Here is a 16,594-nt window from a genome sequence, read left to right on the forward strand (position 1 = left end):
GGGGTGGGAATAGTTAAAGAAAACTATTTTATGTAAGAACTGACAGAGGGATTTGCTTTGTATAATGCAAGCTGGCTTTAAAAAAGCATTGTAGCAAATTATTCAAGTCAATCATATGTTAATAGTTATGTGCAACCAGACATGCAAAACAATTGTATTTTTTTAAATAAATATTTTTAACAAAGTTACGCATCTTTTTGCCTGTTTTTGCTGGGGAAGTTAGAGGTGCAGGGCAGCGAGCTCTGTGATAAGGCTCATGCTAACCTGTCTGTTCCTAGAGGCCCGTGCTCCAGCCCCTGTGCCGGATGGAGACAGCGCTGGAGGTGCTGCTGCAAGCTTGGGAGCTACTGCACAGGCTTTTTTCCATGGATCAGGTACTGTTGGATTAAGATTTTCCTTGGCAAATTGCTCCAGCCTATGAAATGCTGCTGCTAAAACGGAGAATTGCATTATCAAGCACACTTTGACAATAGAGAAACTCTGTTCTGGCACCAGCATTGAGCCAGGTCCTGTCTTAACCTTGCAAGGTGGACAAGACTTGTGTTTGCTTCTGCCACCCTCTGTACTGACGTATATGTAATCTGTCTGAGTTGACTTCTTTCAAAGTAWACATGAGTTATGGTTTCATGCTGATTTCCTGTGGACAGGGGTGGAGACAGGGCTCTCATAGAGCTCTATTAACGACAGATTCTATTTTCTGCTACAAATGGCATTTTCAGCACCGCTCTTCTCATCCCAGCCATCTCCAGCAGAATTAACAGTGGCATCCRGTGGTGCTAGAGAGGAATTGCAGCTCCTGTTGCACTGGATACAAGGTATGAGAAGAACATTTAGGAGACAGCCCCTAAACTCAGGTGCATTTAACACTTTCTCCCTGCTTTGGCTGGCATATGAAGTCAAATCAATACTTCAGTTCTTCTGAAAGGAATTGTGCACACGAAGGTGTTTTTTGGAAGCACTAATGCTTGGTGAAAAAATGAAAATTCTAAAACCACTTTAAATTAAACAGCTCTCAGAGTGAGCTATAKTCATTATGAACATTTCAGCTGCTTAAGGTGTAGCTGAGAATCCTGTCCCAGAAAGGCCTTAAGTTACCCGAGTCCAGTCATGCTGAAATCTAGCAATCAATCATCTTTAATTAAACACTGCTTTATATACACACATACATATGTACATCCACGTACAGCAGTTAAAGCAAAAATACATGTCCAATCACTCACTGAAGAAATAGATGTATGCAGCTTTATGCTCTTCTAAAGCCAGTCCTTTCTTCATAGCTTGTAACAGGTCATGCGTGGGGTATAAAAAGTACCTTACAGAAGGCACCTGTTATTAACAATAAGTATTGCACAGATTAAGCAGCTGGAGGCTGGCTCCCCAATACTTCTGTTTAAGCTTCAACTGGAAGCTAGAAATAGAACCGCCCTATTAAACACTGCAGTGTAGCAGCTAAACTAATGACTTAAAGCAAAACAAACCACCACAATTCATTGTTGACTCTACAAGCTTAATGATTTTAATAATCAAGAGGCCCTAGCATGCTGAGTAAGACAGCGTCTCGGTGAACATGTCTGATGCTGTGTAAATATACAAGAATTATCAAGTGTGCAAACATGGATAGAGCCTGCTACCACTGTGCACGTGGTGGTTTGAGAGGAATGTCATTTTTTCCCCCTTTGGAAAGATGCACGGAGCTCACCTAGGTACCCCAGTGTTGCACGAAAATGAATTCAAAACCAGTTCTGTTCTGTAAATCAGAAAGGCTCCTGTAGACCCAAAGAAAAAGTTAAGTTCCTTGACTAAGCCAAGAGGTAATTAAAATGTAATAAATGGAACAGAGAGACCCCTCCACCCCACCTGTTCTCTGATTTGGTACAAAGCAGTCACTCTTCTCCATCCTACCTGCTGTATCAGCCTTTTACATACAGGGCCAGGCTGCTGTTTCCCGTCTTCTTCTTGGCATGTGTGACATGGGCAGCTTGTGCTTGTCTCGACACAGTGTTTTAGGGCAATTTCTCGATTCTGACTTATTCCAATCTAATGTGCGTCTGATTGCAGAGAACTTGCTCGATTCAGTCATAAAAYGTGAAATCATCCTCAATGCTAACGCTTAATTGTGTGTTGTTTTATTGCTTGTCTAGGGCTTGTCCACTGTTTTCTTAGCGCTGATAAAGTCCATTGTCCTCTGTTACTGCTGGCTTGTCGGGTGAGGTGGCATCCAGATCTGCAAAAGGGACATGAAGACACTTCTGAATGCACTAATTAGGTGATTTAAATGCATATGCTCTCTTAACAGGGGCTGTTGCTGCTCTGTCACCTCCTGCATTAGCAKCAGCTTCATCAGCTGAGAGAAGGGCCTCCAGCTCCCCAACCTGGACAAGCTGTTTGGCTGTCAAACCCTGCTGCTTTTGTAAAAAGTGCTTAGATAAAAGCAACTCGTCTGAGGCAATAGGTAAGAGGGATCCTTTGTCAGTGATGCCCTTATTGGAAACTGTTTTGGAGGGGAAACCCAAGATCTTCCTGGATTTTGGAAAATGAGCAGCCTTAGGAAACTTGTGGAATCCTCCACTAGCAGGACTTAACCCTTTCCTTTTACTAGCCCTGCAGTAGCCAGTGCACAGAGGTGCTTTCACAGCTACCATCCTCTTTGGGTTGCGGCTCTTCTGTGGTCCACAGAACATTCCTAGTTTTCCCTCACATCTCTAATGCAAAAAAAAAAAAAAACCCACAATCCAGAGCTGTGGCTGCCAAGGCTTTTGTGGGCAAGTCAAAGCAGGAAGAGGGGACAGGAAGCAGAAGTAAAATAAACATTTCCTAGCATTTTGCTGAAGTGCTGCACGCTGGTTAGGTATTGATGCCTGTGGCACTCTGCCTCTCATTATAGAGCAGAGCTGAATGCTGGCGCTTTCTCACCTGACGAGGGCTTGGGGTACATCCTGTGGAAGAATAAGAGGAAGGCGTAGAAGGTAAAGGCCAAGCCTCCAAAGATCATCCCACAGACCAGGAAACTGTAGCTGCCCTGCTCATGTATGATCTGCAGTTAGAGAAGGGGAAAAAGAAAGAGGAACATGTCATAGCACTCATTTAACTTGCTTCTGGTGACATTAATACCAGCTTTATTTTGGTGGGTAGCTCCAGAAGCTGGCCACATAGGGGAATAAAAGATCTTGCCTGTKCCAGGCTGGTTTTGGCATGCCTGGACTTAGTCCACACTTACCGACCCCACCAGTAGCTGTAGTACCATCTCTCCGATCCCAGCGCCGGTCACTAGCACTGTTGTAGCACAACCTGCAAAGAAAACAGGGCGAGTCATGTTGACAGGGAACAAATAACACAGCAGCAGTCAGGTGGTAGCTGCTTTTAAACTGCTCTTTCCTGTCTCTCTCTACAGCATTTGCTAATCCTTAATGGATGTTTCCTTCTGGCGCTGAGAAYGACTCTTCTGACACACGGTAATATRGAAAGGTAAACGTTTGAGCCAAGAAAAGGAAGAGGTTGGCCTGTTTTGTCGCTCGCTGTGTCTGTATGAGCACCAATGCGTCCTGCTGAAAAGATTTCCATGCTTCTCCACCACCGTCCCAAAGCCTGAGGCTGGCAGGGATGTCCTGCAGCAGCTGGCCAAGCTCAAGGAGTTTCAGTTCCCTGATGAGCAGGGCTGTGCTTTCAAACAAGCTGCCCGTAAGCCTCGAAAGCAGAACTGCTGGTCAGCACGCAGGAAGCCTAGCGCTGGCCCACGGATGAGCTGCAGGAACCTAAGCACCACTCTGGATCACTGCCTGTACGGGCTACTAAACTGGGACGCAGGTAGCCTGCTTCTCTGACTGCAAACCAGGAAAAAGAGGTAATTTTAATAGTTTTCCTAAGTATATCTTGTCTTTCTAGGCATTCCTGAGCAGGGAAGGGGCTTGCTGGGTGTAACGGAGGCAGGTCAGGCGGGTGCCCGCAGGTCCCTGCCTACCTTTGTACTGCAGGATGTCCTCGGTGTAGGCCAGCATGCTGGGGAAGGTGCTGCTGAGGAAGAGCCCCAGGCTCGCTGTCCCCACGAAGAGGAAGACCACRCTGGAGGAGAAGATCAGGAGGAGGAGGAAGGTTACGAGGACACCCACCTGGGAAAAACACAAACGGAGGCGGTAGGGAGGTAAAAGGCTGACTGCAAGAGAGTTGAAGGTTTTATTTAAAAATAAAAATTACTGTGGAAAGGAAAATAAGCCATACTGAGAAAGTGATCACAGTATCTGCAAAACAACTAGCTTAAGCTCAGTCTGTCTGCCTTAACAATATAGGATTCGGTTATTATTTCTAACAGGACTTTAACTACATAATTAGTATGTCTCAATTTGATTAGGTAGACCATAACCAGAAAAATATTTTTCAGCTTTTAAACAAACCAATACTGCCACTTCTCTAATGTTTAGGTGTCTTGATCACGAAAAACTCTTATTCAACCAGYTAAGGAATCTACCCCTTCAGAACCCTAAAACATGAGGAGTAAAGCTGAAGAACCCACAGAACTTCACCAAACGCGCTCTCCCTCCAGTTCACTTTAGCAACAAGCAGAAGCAAAAATATTAAAGACCAATTGTTGGCAATGGCACAGAGTGGCAGCAGAGGGAGCTCATGCTGTCTGCAACACCAGTACACATTATTTTTCTTAACTGTTTAGCCTGATTCTGGATTTGTGCATTTGCACATAGAGTAGCTTGGATCCAGGATTCCCTCCCCTTTCTTCACAAGAATATTTAATGAAATTAAGGTATACCAGATATTTTACATACTAAGCAGAGAATATACTGAGGAATCAGCCCCAAAAGAGGGAAAACAGGGGCATAAATTTCCCTGCAAGAGCAACCCTGGGTGTTGTACAAGAGGAGCTGCCCCTCTGCACATCCAAGCCAGAGAGCAGCTTGGAGACCAGCAGGAGRAGGACACGCCAAAAAAAAATAGCCTCACCACATTGATGAAGACCATGGTTGCAGGCTTCATGCGGTAGGACACGGGGATGGAGATGAGYCTGCCCAGCGTGATGAAGCCCCAGAAGAGGCTGGGCAGGTACCCGGCGACTTTATGCACCACGGAGAGAGGCTCTTCCACGGCGTAGCTGTAGATGAAGCCCGAGTACTCGCCCTGCGGGGAGAGCAGCACAGCAGGTCACGTCGCTTTGCAGACCTCCTGCTTTGCACCTTGCCTGTCCCCTGCGCTTGCTGCACGTGCAGATTGCTGGAGAGCCACGTGGGGACCTGCAGCCTCACCTGGATGATCCCTAGTCCCAAGGATTTGCATCTGGGGACAAACTTCCAGCAGAAGTAGAACATAGAGAGGAAAGACTCCAAAAGGGCAAGACTAACAGCAGTATTGGGTAAAATGCATGCAAAGCACTTAGCTTGAAAAGACAAAAATCCTTTTTCCCCCACAAGGGCCTGTTTTAGAGGGAAAGAAGCTCTACAGCTTTGCTCAGCCCAGAGCCTGGACCAGCTGAACTCACCACAATGCCATCGGTCATGAAGAGAACCAGCGCCCCGGTGATGTGCACCGCGAAGTAGGCGTACGAAGCCCCTCGGAAGTTTTTGCTTTGGCAGCAGCTAAACAAGTCCTCGTGACCTGGTGGGAGACRAGGCAGAGCAAAGGCAGCTGGAGCGCGCGCATCTGCCCCACGCTCGGCTGCAGGACGGAGCCCCGACCCTCTAGACCTACTTCTATATCGAGAGGCAGGAGGGGTTTTGCACAGGGGGCTACTGCCCCAGGCTGGGAGCTCACCCACCCACCCACCCCGAGCTCGCTGCTCTGCTTAGGGTTCTTGTTCGAGCTCCTCTTCCCCTTTGGGAGCTCCATGCTGCTGGGCAATGCTCTTAGAGCAAAACCCCATTAGACACGAGAGGTGTGCTCACAAAGCCCCTGCAGCCCCTCACCACCTCCATACTTAGATTTAATAAAAAAAAAAAAAAAAAGAAATCAGCTTTCTGCAGAGTCCTTAGGACTTTTAAGCTCAGAGAAGCCAGCTCACCTCTTGACCAAAAGCCAGGAGGAAACAAGGGCACGGCTTTCACATATACTTAAGTAATTTAGGAGTCAAAGGTTAATTTTGGAGCAAACCAGCCTGGAAGCCCAGTGGCCAGTTACTAACTAATATTCTTGAGTCTGTGATCCCATCAAATTCAATATTCTTAGGTGTGTGATCCCATCAAATTCAAGGGTAACTGGGCCCCAAAATACCTTTTGGGGCACCCTGGAGTTAGTCACTTGGGCAGTGTGCTAGTCCCCACCTTAGTCAAGAGGGGACGGATTTCACTTCTCAACAGAGAAGCTCAGAGCGCAGCTTGTCCTGCCCCGTACCCCTTCCCAAAGCTGGTTCTGGTGGCGTCCCGAGCTCAAACTCACCTCTCGCCGCCTGGGGCCTCTGCACCGCGGTGGAGAGCTCGTCCTTGTCGCCCGGGCGCGCTTCCATGGCCAGCTCGTCCGCCGAGAGCAGCGGGTGGCTGCTCCCGTTGCAGCACGGCACCATGCGCTCCTTGTAGAGCAGGAAGAACACGGCGATGGGCACCGGCAGCTGGGCGGGCACAGAGGGCACCGTAAATACGTCACCGGTGTCACACAGACGCAGCCCTGGTCCCCGGCGGGAGGGAGCCTGGCAATGCGCACGGAACCGGCCCCGCGCACGGGGGCTTCTTGTAGGAAAAGAAGATTCCCACGTGGAGAGCATCATTCCCACGTGGAGAGCATCATTCCCACGTGGAGAGCATCATTCCCACGTGGAGAGCATCATTCCCACGTGGAGAGCATCATTCCCACGTGGAGAGCATCACTCCCAACCCGAGGTGTCTGCCGTGATCCCCTTTGGGCTGCCCCACGGCTCCGGCATCTCCTCCAGCTCTACCTGTCCCAGGAGGGTCCCGGTACCGCTCACGTTTTGGACACCGGAACAGAAGGCACCTGAATGCAACCCCCGTGAAGCACCAACCTGCCCTTCACATACAAAATATTTGGCCGCTCCTGGCCAAAGAATAAAGTGATAATAACCAAATAAAGTAGCTTTAGGGCCGGGCTGGTACCTGCCCTCCGAGCTCCTGGACCCCCGGCAGGACCCGACGCCTCYGCGGAGCCGGGACAAGCTCCATCCTGCTCCATCCCACAACACAGCGGTGCCTCCAAACCCMAACTCGCTCTTTTTTGGAGAAAAAAATCAAGGAAAGTAAATGAAACCGCCCTTTGCCACCACGCGCTGCTCATTCTGCAGCAAGCCCGGGAAAGAGCCAGGACATCCCCAAGCAGCAGCTCCCTCTGCAGCTGCTGTGCTCTTGTTTGCTGCACCCCGGGAGCAAGTGTGAGCTCTAGCTCCCGATTTCCTGCCTTTTGCTGGCTCGGGACAGCATGTAAATGTATGGAGAACCGCCCCCCCTGCTYCCCCCTCCCGCCTCTCTGCACTGAATTCATTTACGAGGATTTCATTGTTCTGGGAACAATGGGAATCGGAACAGTTAGTTCAGTCCCATGGAAGAAAAATGCATTTGCTTGATAGTTCTAATCCTTCCGGAGGTCGGGAGCAGATTTTATTCTTCTAAAGTGCAGATTTTGCAGGAAAGAGAAAGAAAAGAAGAAAAAAAAACACATAAAAAACCACCCACAAGCAGAGGGACTGACCATACAGGTAGGCACTGTGGAGCTCCCAGTCCTAAGGAGCACATGGGGCCTGGACAGGACCATGGATGTGGCCTTCAAACAAGCCGTGGGGCTCTGGTTCCCACCTCTCCGCGGGCTCCCTGTCACTTCATTAAGACACCGGGACCCTTCCAGGAAAGCAGGGAAAGCCGATGGAGCAAGATGAAGGACAAGCAGCTGCCCAGGGCTCCCAGACCTGTGTCCTGCTGGCAAAAAGCCTGGGAGAAAGTCTTCCATGACCGGCACATGGGAGAGGCCGGCCATAAATCCAGGGGGTGGACGGGGCCGCGGCGCCCGCGAAAGCGGCTCGCTGGGCACACGGAGAGGAGCTGGACGTGCCCGGGCACCCGTCCCAAAGCCAAGGGACGCGCGGAGCCGGGACAAGGACAGCAGCCCTTGGAGCACCCATGTCCCTGCACCCAAGGGTGCTGCCCGTGCAGCACCACCAGCTCGGAKCTATCCCAAATCCAGAGTGGTCCGTGCAAAACGCCCCTGCACRCGGGGTGTTTTTGCAGGAGCCCTTTTGGGGAGAGGGGTTCTCTTAGACTAGAGGGGAAAGGGTCACATCAGCATCGTGCATGGGGGGAAAGAGCAAAACGAGCAGCAATTGCACGCACAGATCCCATGCAAAATAAGCAACCTGCACTATGGGACAGCCTGTGGCCATTCCCTGAGCTCACGGAGGCCTGCCCGGTTCCTCCCGAGGGTCTCCCGCCGGGAACGCCGCGTTGTTCCCTCCCATTGTGTCCCGGCTACTTTTGAGCAACCTAAGCACAATGGAGCGTGCCGCGCTTCCCGTGGGAAACCACCTTCCGGACAAACACATCCCTCTCCGAGGAACATTTTCCTGATTTCCAGCCCCTTGGAAAGGGCTGCGTGATGAAATTTCCGTTCTGTGGGAAACTGAATTTTAAAATGTGTTTTTTGTTCCAAATCTGGACAAAAAGACAAATTTTCCTCTTAGAATGAAAAATTGGGGCTGGGAGTCAGCCCAGCACTTCATTTTGATAATGTTGAACCATTTAATTCCACTAAAACAAAACCATTTCCCTCCAGGAACACTGAAACAACTATTCTAATAGCTTTACACATGGCACGCCAAAATAAAATAGAGACATTTCAACTCTAAACAAAGCAAGAAAATCAAAATGAATCATTTTGTCTCTGTCAGAATACACACATTTCTGAAAAGCCAGCATGGAAATTGGGGGTTTTTTTTGTATTTTTCTGACAGAAAAACACAACTTGATGGCCTTGGCTTCCAGTCCTGTATCCTGCTCATTGCATCCCCTTCCCTGGCGTTTCGCATGCCGAGCACCAGCTCCTTCCTCTGGTGTTTATACCTAAAACAAGGGCCATTTCTGGAGCAAGATCACCCTCGTATCTGGGGTTGCATTATTTAATTTAAACATGGAACCAAGTCAGGTCCCTGAACAAGGGCCTGGAAAGACAATGTGGTTCTGCCTGGACCAAGGGGACACTTGGTGGCACCAGCACTTGGTGGCAGCAGCAAAACCTGCCAGGGACTTTACTTGGAATAGGATGGGGCTGAACCACCCTCTCCTCTCCATGCTCCAGGAATGGGGCATTAAACACTTCAAACTAAGGCAGCTCGCTCGGGAGCTGCTAAAATAGATACCGCTCTGGTATAATTATAATTAAAAGGCCATTTCCCAGAGCATCCGCCGCCTCCGAGGTAATTGGAGGTGGTTTCTCCTCCCTTCCCAGCGCGGCTGCAGAGACCCACCGTGGGGTCCCGAGCTCCTCGCGCCAGCCTGGGGCTAACGAGGCCCTGGGGCCTTCAGTTAATGAGCAAACAGGCAGACCCGGCAGCACGGAGGAACCTGCTCCCGGAGCAGGAGCCCCAGTGGAAAACCTGCTCCCATAGTGGGAAAGGGCTCGACTTACACAGCTGCAGGTCCTACAGACCCTTCTGGGGACCCCAAAAACTCTCCTTACRGCTCCAAAAACTCTCCTTTTGGTTGACAGGGGGAAAAATAAGAGGCACTGACGGGCTACACTTGACCAAACCTGCTGTCTGCAGGTGAGGAGGAGCTCCCTTCTGATCGCAAAGGGCTATTTCTCTCTCTAAAAATAAAAATAAAAATAAAAATAAAAATACCCCAAAAGACAGAACAAATGCACACCTATTTGCAATCTGTCCAAAGCCTCGCAAGGGGAGAGCTGGAAAACTTGGACAAGCAGCCCGGCAATTCCCAAGCCTGCGGATTCCCCGTGGCTCCAACCCGGGCGCGGAGGGCGGCGCTCGGCCCCGGCTGCAGCAGCAGGACACGCGCCTAGCGCTCCCGTCGACACGGGACACGCTGCGGGGCTCCGGATGCCGGGAACGGCCGCGGCGGCTCCAGCAGCTCCATTGCAAGTGACCAGGACAGGGAAGAGCCACAACAGGAACGGGAGGGCAACCCAGGGATCACYGTGGGGCTTCCTTGCCGCAGCCCCTTGGTTTTGGGTCTCCTCGCCCATGCTCGGTGCGGTGCCCACCCCATGGTGCTGGTACCAGCACAGCGGGGATGGCTCTGCACCCGGGTCCCGAGCAAAAGCAGCAGCACCAACCGTCCCGCAGCGCACGKTTCCCTGGGACTAACAAGGAAGCGAATCCTCCTCCTGCCAAGTCYTTTCCAAGCCCTCAAGTTCCTCCCCGGACTGACCGCAGAGGAAGACGCGGTGACTCCRGGTGTCAGTAACTGGTGGAACCCCCGGCTACAGGATGCTGGAGTTGGCCTGAAGGTGGGAACAACTTCCAAAACAGCTTCCAAGGTGGGAACAGCTTCCCAAGGGCTTCCCAAAGGACAGGACATCAGCCACGGTCACACTGAATGGTGCAAGAATGGCACAGGGCTGCTCTACATTCACCCGTCCTGCTCCAGAAGCAGACTCTTGGAAAAACGACCCTTTGCTTTCCACCAGCACCACCACCCTCACGCCTCTCTCTGTGGCTGGGAAAACCCAAAMACACCAAAACATCCCCAAATGAGGTTGCAGAGCCAAGCAGCAGGACGGGCCCTGCAGCAGCGTGGGCTGCTCCGTCTGCAGCACTTACATTGATGAGGGCCATGATCCAGAAGGCGTAGGACACGTGCGTGACCACCATGCCCTTCATGGGCAGGTCGTAGCGGGACAGGTTGCCCGGGTGGTGCGGGAGCAGCGACTTGCGGATGTGCGGCAGGTTGCGGGACGCGTTGGCCGTGCTGTTGGAGAGGATGCAGTTGGTGTCCGAGAGGAAGGGGTCGGCGATGAGCGGGCTCAGCAGCGCCCCGAAGCCCACGAAGAAATGCAGCGCCTGCAAGAGACGGGAGACATGGGCACAAAGGTGGGATTTACCGCCTCTGTCTGCGGGGAAGCTGTTCAAGCCCTCGTTCCTGCTGCCTCCTCTTCCTCAGGGYGGATGCTCCATGCTCACCTGCAGGAAAATAGCCGAGTCCTTCTGGTAGATCTTCACCAGCTGCATGTTGGAGATGGTGTCGATGCAGCCCATGGCCAGCCCCGCCACGGCCATAACCACAGCCAGCACCACCACGTTGTGGCACAGAGGGATGATGGCGAAGACCAGGGAGATGGCCAGCGACGAGGCGAAGAGCGCGAACAAGGACTGAGCCAACCTGGGGCGGGGAAGAGAGGAAAGCCGCGGGAATTAYCACCACGAGAGCAGCATCTGTGCCACAGTTCTGCCTTGCACTTTCAAATGCAGGCCCATCTGATGTAYAGGCACCAATAAGAGATGCACCTAAAGGCTGCAGCTCCCATTGAGGTGGCTCCAGCGTGTGCTCCTGCTGGCAGTGCAAGGGGGATGCTCTGCACCTTGCTCTGCACCAGGAGAGCTGCAGAAAACCCCAACTCCTGGCAAGGAGAGGCAGCTGGAGCTGCTGGTGTCCCCGTGTCACCCAGGGAGCTGCGACACCCACCCCAGCCCTCTCCCGCCTTGCACGACAGGGAGCCCTGGAGAGGGAGCTGCTGCCTCCTCCTCTGCCAGCACTGACCATTCCCGGTGCCAAGGGCCGCTTCCCTGCGCTCACGGTGGGTCCGCGGGGATGCTCGCGGTGCGGCAGAGCCAGCGCGTTAGTCGCATCCCACGCGCAGAGCTGGAGGCTGCTCCACGCGCGGGCAGAGCCCAGGTTGGCACCGCGCTGCCCGGGAGCTGCCAAGCCCAGAGGCAGGAAGGAAGGAAGGAAGGAAGGAAGGAAGGAAGCAGAGACCAGACAGCAGAGCAGCTCGGCGACCGAGCCTGGCAGAAAGAGGGGACTGCAAAGCCACCGCAGAGCAAGCGGCACAGACACATCCCACCCAGGGCTGCCAGGGCCTTCACTGCCCATTGCAACCACCTGCAGCTGCAGGATCTCTTAGGAACCACCAACCTCCTCCAAAAGCATCTTTGCTGAGGTGCTCCGGGACTTTCAGAGGGGTCTGTACCCATGTCCTGACAAGGCGAAACCAACACATCCCTTGGCCACGTCCTGCTGACGCGATGCRTGACTGGGCTCCTGCCGCCCTGGCCCCGCACAGGAGTGGGGTTTGCACGAGGTGCTCTCCTCTTAAAACCCGCTCCCACCAAGGAATGATTCTGAGATACTGCCTCGGAAGTCACGTTCTTCTGGCCCAGAGTTGTAATTGCAGCAGAGCAGGCACCAAAGACCAGTTAGCAGAAACCAGCACCCTTGTTGTATGAACCTGGTGGTGGGACGAACCATGGAGCATTAGCACCTTCCCGCAGCCTGGGCTGGCACCTCCTCACAAGCCATGGAAGAGACCACCCGGCATATCCGAGTCCCCAGCACGGAACGGTGAAGGCAACACCTGCATTTCTGCACAACTTGAGGAAACTCGCAAGGGCAAACTTTCTTCTTCCTTGAAATCCGGTAAATGGGGAATTTTGGAGCCCGTTCCAGTGCTCCAGACTCATGGTGAGTTGCAGAGGAAAGGCTGCCATCGTTATGTTCTCTCCTCACCATGCTCCGAGACTGCAGCAGGGCTGCGAAAGGGCTGAGACGACGACCTGGGGTTCGTTAACGTCTCTCAACRGAGGAAGCGGAGGGTTCGGGTCCCACCTACCCCTACGCAGCAGCATCTGGGAGCAGCAGCGCTTTCCCTGAGCACACAGCTCAGACCAACACCTGGATTTTAACCTAAAGCAAACAACAGAGTCCAGGTCCTACAGTCACTGGAAACTAAGCCTGGCTTGACCCTAGAGCCTATCTTGGCTGGGACGGTGGGTAGGTGACGCTTTGTGAACAGGGGCTCTAAAGCCGCCCTCCCCGCCAGGCACCACTCGGGATCCTCCCCAATTCATGGGACAGGAATTTAGCAGACATTTCAGGGGCATTTTGCAGAAACCAAGGTCTTCTATAAAATCCTCTCCTATACCTGCTAAACACACACATATGTATATATGACACGCACAGGAGAGACACGCACTGAGCTAACGCCTTCCACCAGTGCAGGAAGAATCAGTGACAAAGTAAATSCCCAGCTGACACTGAGGAGGGCAGAGCTGTCACCACGCATCACCCCGGCTGCCTGGCTGGCAACCTTTGCAGTGTGATTTATTTCAAACGTGTCCTGGAGCGGAGACGCGGAGCAAATCCCCACTGGGCTGCGCCCGGGCGCCTTCCTGATTTGCAGAGCCCCTGTCCCCGGCGCGAAGGGGAGACGCAGCCTCTTCCCTGGCCCCGCAGCAGAGCCGCGTGCCTCAGAGCCCAACACCGAGGTTATTAAAACAGGATTTCAGCAATATTTTTTGTGCTAAATTCTTGGGTTAGGGAAAACATCTTCCAGGAAGCTCTGGAACTCCAGCTACAGCTGCCGCTGCCCGGAGCTCCGGGGAGCTGGTGGGCAGCGGTGCGAGCACGGGAGGAGCCGCCAGCGGAGCGGGACGGCGGCCTGTCCTGGTGCCCGTGCACTCAGGTGAGTGTGGCCGCGGAGCAGGCAGGACCGTGCGCAGGGCTTTCCTCCAGCAGCCCGCAACGCTCTGCCGTCAGACCCAAGAAACACACACACAGCAGGGAGGAAAAAATGCAACAACAGCAAAAAAAAAGCAGGGCAGGAGAGGAGGAGGAGGAGGAGGAGGAGGAGGAGGGCTGCAAAGCCGGGGAAGGACGGGGGGTGCCGGAGCAGCGGGCAGGGAGCAGCCAGGGCAGAGCAGGGAGGCAGGGGAGCACCCCAGGCAGGGGGTGCGATGAGTTTGCCCGGCCTTACGTCCTCTTGAAGACCCCTCCGAGGCAGCTGCCGAGCAGCAGGCAGAACTGCTGGGAGAAGAAGACCCAGGTGATCTGGGAGAGCGAGCTCTGGGTCTGGCAGCGCAGGTCCAGCAGCGTGGGCCCCAGGAAGGCGATGCAGAGGCCGAAGCTGAAGAAGACGCTCCARTAGGTGAGCGTGGGCTGCAGGTTCCTCCGGAACCGCGCCGAGACCCGCTCGTCCCACCACATCGTGGGGCGGCGGGAGCCCGGCCCGCTGCGGCCCCCGCTCCGCTCCCGGCCCCGCGCCGCCCGGCCGGGATGTGGCTCCGGGGGCCGCGGCGCCGCGCGGGCGCTGGCTCCGCCTCCGGCACCGGCGCCGGGCGGAGCGGAGCCTCCCCGAGCCGGGTCGCGCCGGGCGGAACCTCCCCGGGACCGGGCGGAGCCGCCCGGAGCCTCCCCGGGACCGGGCAGAACCTCCCCGGGATCGAGCGGAGCCGCCCGGAGCCTCCCCGGGACCGGGCGGAGGAGCGCGGAACCTTCCCGGTTCCGAGCGGAACCGCACGGAGCCTCCCCGGGACCGGGCAGAACCTCTCCGGGACCGGGCGGAGCCGCACGGAGCCTTCCCGGGCCAGGCGGAGCCTCCCCGGTTCCGAGCGGAGCCTTCCCGGGCCAGGCGGAGCCTCCCCGGGACCGAGCGGAGCAGCGCGGAGCCGCTTCGGCTTCACGGGGCACCCATGAGAAACCCCTCGCGCCTCCTGCTCCCCAAACCTCCCCCCAAAATGTGACCCCCCCAGGCACCCTCAGCCCGCCTGGGCGAGCCCTGCGGTCCCGCTGCACCCAGGAGCACAGCCCGTCCAGGGAAAGGGCACCCTGGAAACCCAGCTCTGCCTTTCCGCTGCTGCTCCGGGCAGCCTCGGCACCGGTAAATAAGTGCAGCTGTTCCRGACAAATGCAATTAAAGCTGTCCCTGCCCCTGCGATGGGCAAGAAGCCTCGGCTGGCTCGCTGCGTGTCTTTTAAAGTCAGAGCGGCTGCTGCTTACGCAAAAGGTCTCCTCTAGAGGATGGGTTTATAAATATTTCACCTACTTTAGGGAAAGGCTGGTAATTTTTAGAACACTCTTTCCAGGCAAGCCAGAACTGCTGGTGTTGGGCCATGACAGAGGGGCAGATCCCAGCCCTGCCACACACCAGGTACCTTTTCATGCCGGGGGATCCGCATGGAAACCTCACGTGTCCCCTGAGCCGTGTCTCTGGAATGCCGTTCTGAAGCCTCAGGTGCTCATTTCCACCTAACCATAGTTTAATGTTTAGCTAATCCAAACTATGTCCAGCTCTCTAGACTGGGAGGCAAGGCAGGGAAGCCCTTGTCTCCTCTCCTCCAGACAAGGTGATGGTGCATGGGCAGTTGTAGTGGATTTCAGATGGGAAAAGGACCCCTGATTGAGGATTTGCTGAAGGGAAAACACCTGTGGTTGGAAGCGACCTGCACCTGGAAGCAATTAAGCAAGTGCCTGGAGGGAKCCAATGCTCTTACCTGGCTTAACGGATGGGGAGACTGAGGCCGGAAAGGGATGAAGTGATTTGCTTGAGGATGCAGAATGAGTCAACGTCGTGACGGGAACTGGGGCTATCGGTCCATCTCTGCAGGCATCTGTTAACAGGCCCTAAGGCCAGTATGGGGATGGGAGCCTTTGAGAGGTCGTGCCACCCAAGACTACCTCATCGCCCATGTGAAAGTGGGGACAAAACAGCCTGGGGGAGGCGGGATTCATCCSTGCAAGAACCAGCCTTTGCTCCCAGTCCCATGGGCCAGAGACCTCCCCTCCTCTTCCACACATTGGGTATAAATCCCCAAGAAAGGGGCTGGTGGGGYTTGTCCCACGTTGCAGGCTGGTTCTGCCCCAAATCACCCTGTGCCACAGCTCATCAGCCCCTCAGTGCCGTCCCCCTGGTTACTTCCTAGGTGTTTTCGGGCAAAATGGGTTAAACTCCATCCTACCGCAGTGCAAGTTGCCAGGCATTTTACACACACTCTGCAACTCCCCCGAAAAAGCTCAGAAATAGTCTGTTTTTTTTGCAAAATCTGAAATGGAGCAACCCTGAGAGAGGAAATAACCGCAACTCCGCTGCCGACAGCGGCAGGATATGGACCATCCGAGCACGGACAACTTTGCTCTTGTGATGCCAAATGGCTCGCAGGGAGGCCTATTACGGGTGGCCAGATGCACCCTATCTGAGACAAAGATCAGTTTTAGAGCACYGGAGAGGGTGCCAGGAGACCTGCAGGCTCCTCTCCGTGTCCATTACGCCATCGCCATGACTTGACAGCGTTGGCAGGCTGGGCTTTGGCTTCTCCACCTGCAAAACGGCTGCACGATGCTTTCTTTCCCTGCCCTTTTTAAGTTCGTTGCATGCACACACCAAAAAGGCAGCATTTAAGTACCTGAGGTGGGATTATCAGCATAGCCCTGGCCCCAGCTGCAGCGGGGCACCCCGCTTTGCTAAGCAGTGGCCTAAATGCTACGGCCTAAGTGCTGCTTCCAGGAATATCAGGTCGTTTTGTCAAGACTAGCGCAAACCATGCAAGATATGCTTGCAAATAAGAGCTGAAGCGTAGGTGGGTTAGTCAGCACAAGAACACACAGATCCATTCTGGCTCCAGATCCCCAAAGCCAGATCCTCAGAGGTAGCTCATAAAAATGCAAGCCATAGGATTATGAGTATGTGCAAGCCCCGAATTAGCTTCACG

General features: G+C 54.0%; 1 protein-coding gene across 3 annotated transcripts; it reads right to left on the reverse strand.

The window, feature by feature from the left end:
• Nucleotides 1-1,116: 1,116 nt before the first annotated feature.
• On the reverse strand, nucleotides 1,117-15,183 carry MFSD4A (major facilitator superfamily domain containing 4A). 3 transcript variants are annotated; one of them, XM_026053264.1, is made up of 11 exons: nucleotides 15,041-15,183; nucleotides 13,864-14,013; nucleotides 11,075-11,273; nucleotides 10,715-10,954; nucleotides 6,376-6,544; nucleotides 5,483-5,598; nucleotides 4,951-5,124; nucleotides 3,959-4,106; nucleotides 3,218-3,288; nucleotides 2,914-3,034; nucleotides 1,117-2,224 (listed from the first exon to the last, which is right to left on the reverse strand). In XM_026053264.1, exons 1-11 carry the CDS (start codon nucleotides 15,046-15,048, stop codon nucleotides 2,160-2,162), a joined length of 1,461 nt encoding a protein of 486 aa, XP_025909049.1. In that variant the 5' UTR covers nucleotides 15,049-15,183; the 3' UTR covers nucleotides 1,117-2,159. The 3 variants fall into 3 exon arrangements, with proteins under 3 accessions (XP_025909049.1, XP_025909050.1, XP_025909048.1); XM_026053265.1 differs by lacking the exon at nucleotides 13,864-14,013 and having other exon boundaries at nucleotides 15,041-15,182; XM_026053263.1 differs by lacking the exon at nucleotides 15,041-15,183 and having other exon boundaries at nucleotides 13,864-14,112.
• Between the last annotated feature and the right edge of the window lie 1,411 nt (nucleotides 15,184-16,594).

Source organism: Nothoprocta perdicaria, unplaced genomic scaffold, assembly GCF_003342845.1.
Source record: "Nothoprocta perdicaria isolate Ctin4 unplaced genomic scaffold, notPer1 scaffold_97, whole genome shotgun sequence".
Classification (NCBI taxonomy): Eukaryota; Metazoa; Chordata; class Aves; order Tinamiformes; family Tinamidae; genus Nothoprocta; species Nothoprocta perdicaria.